At 47.5% G+C, this 9423-nt stretch overlaps 1 protein-coding gene across 7 annotated transcripts in view; it reads right to left on the bottom strand.

Annotated features, from left to right (window-relative positions):
- Window positions 1–6332: 6332 nt before the first annotated feature.
- Window positions 6333–9423, bottom strand: part of PKNOX2 (PBX/knotted 1 homeobox 2) — a 257738-nt gene continuing 254647 nt past the window's right edge. For all 7 annotated transcript variants that reach the window (XM_081037159.1, XM_081037165.1, XM_081037164.1 and 4 more), the window contains one exon: window positions 6333–8567. In XM_081037159.1, the coding sequence (XP_080893285.1) occupies window positions 8341–8567 (227 nt within the window). In that variant the 3' untranslated portion in view covers window positions 6333–8340. The remainder of the gene's footprint in view (window positions 8568–9423) is intronic.

Genomic DNA, 9423 nt, shown 5'->3' with positions numbered 1-9423 from the left:
GTGTGGATGCTGGGCAGGGGGTTAGCAAGCTAAAGTTTGGGTCCATATCTGAGTGCTATTTTGTTCTGGGACCTTACAGGAAAAAAGCAAAAGCAGGTGCAGGGCTGCTGGCACCTCGGAGGTTTTCAGGGAGGAGGGGTCTTCTCCCTTGACTCTGAGGGCCAGTTCTGATCAAGCCAAAGCATAGGGAGGCAAATTAACTCACAGGAGGAGCTTGTATTTAGCCTTTAGTTCAAATCCCAGTTCTACTACATAGTAGCGATACAGTTTTTGAGAAAATTATTCATTATCTCTAAGCCCTAATTACCTCATTTTAGAAATGGGAATACTGATATTAACAATTATTAATTCCAGGATTTTTTGGAATGCAGTATCTAGCATATATGCTAAGTGCTCAATAAATTGTGACTTTTATTTTTGCTAGTAAACTAGCAAAAATAGTAGAGAAAGAGGAATGTAGAGAAAGGGCTGCCCCTATGGCCTCTTGAGCCTTGGGGGTCTAATCTTCTTTATAATCTAGTAGACATAGAACCTGAAAACAAAACCAAAACAAGACAGGGTGTGGCCCATTCCTCTACAATCAGCCTTACTCCTAACTTTTATCCTCACAAACTCCTGCTTAGTGGTGGTCCCGTCAGCCCTGGCACCTGCCGATTCTAGAACCAGTGGCCTTGGGTAGTCCTGGACGAGGAGACAAAGAGGCAGGAGTTGTGCTATATTCTGATTTCTCAGCAGGTCCGTTCAAGCAGAGTGGTGGAGGAGGGATGATGAAATTCAAATTTATTTTGTGCATAGGAAAAAGATTCTATTTTCTTTGGCAAGGAGACAGGTGGAGTGACAGAAGAGGAAGCACACAGACAACCCAGACACACTCAGAGAAGCCGTGTGTGCAGTAAGTAAGCCTTGAAGACCACAAAGCAGTCTGGAAGGTTGCTTCTTCATCCATCTGTCTCCAGAAGGCAGATCTTAAATTATAGGTGGAAGTTGGAGGGATCAGGTGGCTCTGGGTAGCAGTTTGGCCTTTCTGCTCTGGAAGGCACAGGAAATGAAAATTTACAGTGTGCTATGGACAGGATTCCTATATGGGGTGGGCAAGTTGGGTTCACCGACCCTTACTGCCCTTTCCAGGACTGAGAAATGATTTTTTCATTCTAAGCTCGGATTCTTATGTGCAAATACAGCTGGGAAAGGGGATATTGAGAGCATCAGGCATTCTCAGCTCAGAGACACTGCGCTGCAGATCCTTTTCTGAAATCAGGCTTGGGTGATGGAGTGGTCCAGAATCTCTGGTGTACTTTTATTTTTTTTTATAATTAAAAAAATCTTTATTGGGGAATAGTGTTTTTCCAAGACCCATCAGCTCCAAGTCAAGTTGTTGCTTGCACTCTAGTTGTGGAGGGTGCAGCTCGCTGGCCCATGTGGGGATCGAACCAGTGACCTTGGTGTTATGAGAACTGCGCTCCAACCAACTTAGCCAACCAGCCATCCTCTGGGGTACTTTTAAAAATGTCCCTACCTTGGCCACACCTTTGGAGACTCTGATTTAGTAAACTGAGAATGGAACTTAGTCACCTGAAAGTCCAAAAGCCTGCCTAGCAATGCTAAGGTGCACTCCAGCCGAGAACTCCTGGTGTGAGGGTTGGGGCCAGGGAGACAAAGATGCCTCTGGGCCTGGACGTTCCATCACAAGAGAGCAAAGTTATTTCATCTCCTTTCAAAATGTGACCTCCACATGAAAACACAGCAGCATCCAGTCAGAAGGGCAACAGGAAGCGTGAAGCAGTCTAGCCCTTGGAAGCCTGGGCAGTGGTGCAATCTCAGCTTTTCCAGCCTAAGGGGGGAGGCCAGGGGTGGGGCTGTCCAGAGAGATGAGCAGTGTCCCGAGGAGAAGCTGGGGAAACTGTTCCACTGTTGGCATGCGGGGTCTTAGCTCCCTCTCCCCACATAAGAACGCAGGATATGGTGAGGATAGAAAGGAACACCCATGGAGCCATAGATAGGGGAGTCATACCATTATATTCTTGATGGTGGCTGGTTGAGACACAAAAGCAAACATCTGCCAGTACACCAACGAGGGGTCTTCCTGCACCCCAGTCTCACTGGCGGCCTGGTGAGACACAGGAAGTGGGATCCACACAATCTGCAATCCGCCATCTGCACTCGCTAACCCCACTTGCTAGCTGCAATCTGCAGTCTGCTTCTCTACCAACCAACCAACCAACCCCCTAGCATACCTACGGTAGTTATATTAGTGGCTAATGGCTAACTGGTAACAGCTGATAGCCACCCAGCCACAGCGGATGGCCATCTGTTTACAGCTGATGGCCATCTAATAACCCAGCTAGCACCTTTCCACGTGAGGCTGAGAGCCTCGAAACTGCTCTCTGGGACTCTGTCTCCACAGTCATCCACCGCACTAGAGTTTCACAGAATATCAACTAAAGGGCAGCTTAGAGGCCATCTTCTCTAACCCCTCAATGTGCAAGTGAGGAAGCTAATTTAGATGGTCCCTGTGTGTAAGGGGAAGTTATTGGCCAAATCCTAGGGAACCCAGTGTTCTTCCTTTCCCTGCAGAGGAGTATAGGAGGCTCACTGGTGGACAGAGTGGTATATGAGTTTGGTATAATAAAAATTTTGCAATGCTATGGAGAAAGCAACCATCCCAAAATTCACAAAATAACAGGTGGATGTGAGATAGGCACACCTGAAGTGAGTTCTCTGAATAATGCTTGGGTGTAATAAGATGAAAAAAAAACTGAAATGAAAAGGTATAATGAGATATACACAACTGAAGGGAATTGTCTTAAGTGGCTGATTGTAATGAGATGTACATAAATTGTAAGGCTTGTAATGAAATGAAAAAAAATATTCTTGCCTGATAATACTGGGTGTAATGTCTACACTTGAAATAAGTCGTCTCAGTGCACTGAGTGTAATGAGATGCATGTAATTTTAAAGAGTGTAATGAGATGAAAAATAAATCAAGCACTTGTCTTAAATGAAAGAGGTACTAAGATACACACACCTGAAGGGCATTGTCCTAAATGGGTTTGGTTTAATGAGATGCATTTAATTTGCAAAGGGACTGACTGAGATTGGCCCAGAGAGAGGCTGAGAAATATAAAAGTATAAGATATCTATAGTTGAACGGGGTGTAATAAAATCTGCTTCATATGTGGGACGGAAACAAGATGCCAAAGTGGAAATGCAGAGTATGATTTCATCGGCTTCCTCTCTGCCAGTCTTCGGTAATCCCTCGGCCTATGAAGCTCTGCAAAGTTGAATTATCCTCTGTCCCCCGTCTGATGCCAGGTACCTGTGAACGTTTACTGAATGAAGAACTGGCTCAGGAGGGCTATAGTCTATACAGCAAAAGGAAGTTGAAGGAAATTCTAAAGGCAACTGAAAACTATTTTCTGAGAGCAAAGTCTTCAGGACTCTTGCCTTGAATCTGGGAAAAGCTGGTTGTGGGGCCTACGCTGTATTTATAAAATGCAACCCTGGTGGTTTTATGCCTCAAGGCTCATGACGACCACTAAAGGCCAGGTAGCATATGAGAGAAGGCAGGTAACATATGAGAGAAGATGTCTGAATGTAAGACACAGGTACACTTTGCAATGGAAAGTAGCAGTATCTTCACTTCCACAAACAAATGTGTTCTCTCCATTGTTTTTCCAAAGACACAACCCTCTTGTACTATTTTGTTTTCTTACTTTTGATGGAGCAATGGGCAGACAGAAATATTGTTTCCCTTCTTAAAAGCAAGCACTCAAATATTGGAGGGAAAGGCAAAAAATGGGGATAAAAAGGGCAGGGGGGAGGCATAACTAACCAATGAGCCAACCACGTAGGGACATCACCATAATAGGTGGCAACTGACCCTCAGCCTCGATGTGGCTAATATCACAATCCCTGGGACTACACCTAACGAGCAGCAATGATCCAAGCTCACCCAATGTGGCTGTGTGTGAATACAGGTCCCGGGTTCCCTGACTGCCTGATTTTTCAAGAGAAACCAGAAACCTGAATTTGTATGTGCAATCTTTTAACTTTTAAACGTTGGCACAAAAATTTTAAAACAATATATGGTCCAAACAAAACATGCCTGAATTGAATTTGGCCTGATCTCCATGTTTGACCTGAGCGCCGCCTGTTTTGCAACTCAGAATGATAAAGTTTGAGGTCACTGTCCTAGGATGAGAACATAGTATTTTAAATATTATGGGGACATCAGGAGCACACTTTCAGGTTTCAATCCTCCACTAGAAAGTAAACTCCCTGAAGGCAAGAACGTTGTGTTTGTTGATGGGAGCTATTTCCTCAGGATCTGGGGCAGAGTCAGAGCTCAATAAACATGGATTGAATGAATGATTCCAAGCAGGCTGCCTTGGGACACACTCATTGCCTCATCTGGCCGTGTCCAAGGCAGTAGAAGAGTTCCCTGGTCAAGAAAGAGTAGCTCTGGCCATCAACTACCCTGTACGGGAATCTTCAAACCCGAAAGTTCTTAATGGCATGGGGGTCAGGGCCAGAAGTCAGTCTGAACAGATCCCAGGCCCCTGATATCAGAGCTCCACCTTGGAGTAAGGGAAATCTCCCCTCCACTTGTCCCATCTCTCTTATTTCCACAGGGATTCTGGCATATCTCCTTGGGGGTGGATGGGACTCAGGTCATGCACACAGAGAGGTTGCTGCCTCCTCGAGACACAACCACGCACACCTCAAAGAATTTAGGAAATGTCTGTTTCAGTTGGCAGCATGGTCGAAAAGATGACAGAACTTCAGAGAAAACCTTAGGAAGAGGTGGGATGGACTGGAACAGGCGGCTCTGTCATTTCTTAGGATAGTGTTCCCTAAAGTGTGTTTTGTGGAATACTAGTATAATTGAATAGATAGTACTTGAAAAACAAGGCAAATAAATTTGGGGAACGGGTTAAATAAAGTTAAACCAGTTTCTTTCCTGCAGGACTTTTCAGAGGCGTTACTATAGTAATATGCCTTATGAAATTCCACTAACAAAATATAATATGCAGTTTATCTTAATTTGGCCATGGAATTTTTTGTTTGGTTGGTTTTTGATAGCATGTCTTTTAACAGTGTGTGCTCTGAAGACACTTCTTTGAAAGCCTGCCATCCTCCTGATTCTGGAAAGTGAGGTTCTAGATATCATCTCCTTGCAGGTCTTGAGACTTTCTCCACTGTCTGGAAGCAGGTCTCTGCTGTGTTTGCAGAACGCGCCGGGTGTGACGGGAGGTCTGGGAGAAGTGAGAGCAGTGACCCAGGGACCTGCCATCAGAACTGCTGGCGGCCCATTTGCCTGTGTACTCAGTCGCTCCTTCATCTTCAGCCTGGCTCTAGGGCAGGAGTGTCCACACCGCGGCCCGCGGGCCACAGTTGGCCCACAGCAAATTCCAAAAATATATTTAGTTTACTTAAATAAACCAGGTGAGGCAATAGGTACTTCACCTCAAGTGAGTGGCCCGGCTGTTTGTGTGTTTTACCGCATATGACCCTTGGTGAAAAATGTTGAAAAAAAGTTTGGACACCCCTGCTCTAGGGTATCCACAGGTTAAGTGCAAACTGTGCAGCTTTTGCAAATGTGAGCAAGGACTTTCCCCTCTTGCTTTTAAACCACACCGATGCCCTGAACATCTCAGCCACAGTGCCCAGATAAGGACACCTATAGCTTCAAGGTAACAAGGAAGTCTGCCTCTCACTTCTTGGGGAAATAAGAGCTAAGTTGCCCTTAAATTTTTTCTTGCTCCAGGGAATACAGTGCTGAACACTGGGGTTCAAAGGACAGGCTCTGCGCTGGACCCCGATCCAGGATTAATGTGGCAGTCAAGAATTCCTCTCCTTCCCGATTCCTGGGACCTGAGGGATAGGGCAAGAATGGGCAAGAGTGGGCATGTGAGGGCTGGGGGAGGGGGCACAGGGACAGTGGTGGCATCAGCTTCAATGATGAAAACCCTCGGAGCCTAGGAGGGGGATGGGAAAAGCAAAGAACTTTGAGGGAGGTGGAGTATGTTGGAAGAGAGGGACCAAATTCTGAGCTTGCCACTGCTATGGGTGAAAATTGTCGGGAGAGGGCAGTGCAGAGCTTCCTCCTGGTCTTTCTCCCTTATCTCTGTCGTAAACTAGACACATATGCAGCGAATGTACCAAACTTGTCTGTCTTCCTCCCCAGGCAGGTAGACTGAGATCCCCAGCGAGCCCTCTGCCTGTCCTCTTCCATGTAGGTAGTCAGTTCAGCAAGGGTTAGGCTGAGGACTCCAAATTCTCTCTGGTCCACGATCCCACTAACCACAGAAAAAGTGAATCACGCAGCTGAATTATGGTAGGTAATACGATTTACTGGAAACTTCTCGGCCACATTTAGTACTGGTTTGGTGGATACATCAGAAGGAGGTTGCATAACATTAGGCAGGTGGAGGGGCTGGGAGGAGGATGTGTGGACACGTGTGTGCGGGTGTGCCTGTGCTGGGATGGGTGCCTGTCCAAAGTGGTAAGTGGAAGGGTGTGTATGTGTGTGTGTTTGTTTTAACAAGAAAAAGGAACCAGAAAAAGAAATGTATTTTATCCCACTGCACGTTGCCAAAAAAGCTAGACTTTTCTCTACCTGTGACATCAAAAGGGAGTAAAAAATGATCGAATCACCCAGATTATAAATAAGGTTATTTGTTTCTCAAAAATCCCTATTAAAACATTAAATATCAGCTCTTTTGGGGAGAAATACATTCATTTCAGGGAGACCCCCAGGAAAGTGACCATCCTTTTGCTCCTCCCCAAACAGGTGGGGGAGAGGAAGCCCCAGAGGGCCCAAGGGTCCCCTCGAGTTGAGCCAGGTAGCCACTGACATCTTGCCACTGAAGGAGATGGCCAATGCACCATTTACAAATGAAACTGCAAGTCCATTAAATTAAATCCAATGGAGAACACATGTGTGATCAGTCCTGTCATTCACAGCCAGAGGGGTGGGAGGGAGGGGGTGTAGGGGGTGTCAATCAAGGGGCCTGGAAGCTGGGGTGGGAGGGTGTGTATTAGGGAAGATGATGGAAAGCCTCCTCCTTGTGGGAGCCCCAGTTCCTCCAGTGCTGTGTGTAATGGTGGTATGTAGATTAGCGAGGCAAGTGGGATGGGGGTACCACTTGGCTCTTGGGGGCCATTTCTCTGGGCCCTCCCCCACACTTTGGATATTGATGGGAGGAGGTATGTAGCACCTTCTCCAACCCCTGGCTTCCCGTTGGGCTGGATGCTTTTCTCCAATGTTTCTTCTGCCTTCTCTGAAGGATAGAATGAAGAAGAGAGGATGGAGGCTGATGGAGCCAGCCTGGAGCAGAGGGACAGGAGTGGGGGTCCCGTGGGATGGAAGGATTCCAAGCTAACCTGGCTCCACCCTCTCTGATGGTCTGTAGAGGGGGTGGAACATACGAAGAGCTCCATCAGAGGGCTGGAACATCTGGGATAAGACACCATTGTCCTGTTGTTACAGGAGCTGAGTTCTGTGACCACCTAGGGACAACTGTGTTCCCCAAAGTCATTTTGATATGGCTCCTAGCCCAGGTTCTTCCATCCCCTTGGTTCCTGGAGCCAATCCAGGTGAAGGGTCTCCTCTTAACCTCCTATAATTTGAGCCCACCATCTTACCATTTATTTCCAGGAGAGAGAGACAGACATCGGCTCTGGTGACTCCATCTCTCTCCCCGAGTCCATGGTTGCTCAAGCCCAGAGATGGGGCCTTGGAGGAATGAGCTGGAGCCCTGTGGAATCTGGGTCCCACTCTGATCTTCAAGATGTGCTGCCTCAGGCCCTCCCACTCCTCCGGTCACTGGCTATATATTTGGGATCCCTCCTGCCCCTGAATGTCTCTCAAAGGAGCTGAGAACCGTCTGGGGATAGAACTCAGACCCCCTTTGTCTCTCTCTCCCTTTCCTCCTAATTTTCTCCCCTGGCAAAGGCTCACTCTGCAAACAGTGGTCGCCTCACAGTGCAGGGCTTGTAAACGACTCAAGTCCTTCAGTGGGAGTCCCATGGGTGCCATCTGTCCTCGGGGATTTGGTGAGTCCAGATCTCACTCCTGCCTTTCCGTACAGGCTGCTTGACCGGCCCCACCAAACGGAGTCCTCCACAGTTCTAGGGAAGTAGGGCTGGGGTATCATAGAAGCTTGGTGGTTGGGAAGGAGCAGGTATCTCCTCTGCATTTCTTCAAGCTACTGACTTTGGGAAGCTAGGGCCCGACTTCCTTGGTGTTGCCTGCCCATGTCCCCTTCCCCCCCACCCCGAAGCCCTCCTGATGACACTCCTCTCCTGCTCGGTGATCAATGCCATGTGGGCTTCCAACTACTCCAGGGAGTCACTGTGTTCCAAGCCCAGGTCACTGACATTCGTTGTCTGAAGCTCGTCGGCCTCCTCCTCCAGCTCCTCTTCCTCCTCCTCTTCCATCTCATCCTCATCCTCTTCTTCTGTCCCATCCAATGAGTCATCGTGTGCGGCCATCATAGCCTGCTGCATGGCCATGGTGGCATTGTCTGAGGACAGGGACTGCAGGTTGTCCAAGTTGATGGAACCTACATGAGAGAAGAAGGCAAGGGTCAGGCCCAGGAACCTCCATGTTGGAGAGTTGAATGGACCGCCTCACGGTGAGCTGGACAATTCCCTGGTATGAAGCCCCCACCCATGTACTTGTCAGCCACTCCCTGCCCCAGCCTAAGCAGCAGCACTCCTAGTTACCATTCACGCAGCATCTTCTATATAAATGTCTTTAATATTTTTGACGTTCTAACCATTCTGTAGGGTAGGTATTATTATCCCCATTCTAAAGGGGAGGAAATTGAGTCTCAGTTAAGTCATTAGCTGACGATGCCACCGTCAGGCATAAGAGAGCTGAGATTCTTTCCCTATTGGTCTAGCTCAAAATCTGTTTATTTCCATTATGCCTCATGAGACACTTGCTCGTCACGTAGGAACTGGTACACAACCATATAAATGCACATATACATGAAGCTATGTATACACACATGCATACCTCCAAACCACCTCCCACACAGGGCTATCTCCATGTGCCAAGTTATAAAATGTCTGGCTCATTGAATTATTCATTGTACACCAGGCAACCGGCAATTAAAAAAGTGTATATGGAGGGTGTGATGGAGAAGCTGGAAAAACAAAGCTCTTCCTGGCCTTCGTTCACAAGCCAGCTGCCTGCTCAGTATTTATAGATAGCCCTGGCTCTTGGAGAATTGTGCAGACACTGACTGGTGCTAAGGAACTTAGGGTGGGTGTGGGAGTGAGGAGGGGGCCCTGCTGAGCAGTCATTGACTCAGAAGACCGCCGACTCCCACTGGTCTTTGTGAAATTGCTTTTGGCTTGTTAAAGCATATGCACCGTTTAGTGGGTCCGGGAAGGGATAACTATTCTGACAGA

The sequence above is a fragment of the Rhinolophus hipposideros genome (genome assembly GCF_964194185.1).
Source record: "Rhinolophus hipposideros genome assembly, chromosome: 24".
Classification (NCBI taxonomy): Eukaryota; Metazoa; Chordata; class Mammalia; order Chiroptera; family Rhinolophidae; genus Rhinolophus; species Rhinolophus hipposideros.
Note: the sequence above shows the minus strand (reverse complement) of the source record. Positions and strands in the feature narration are given on the sequence as shown.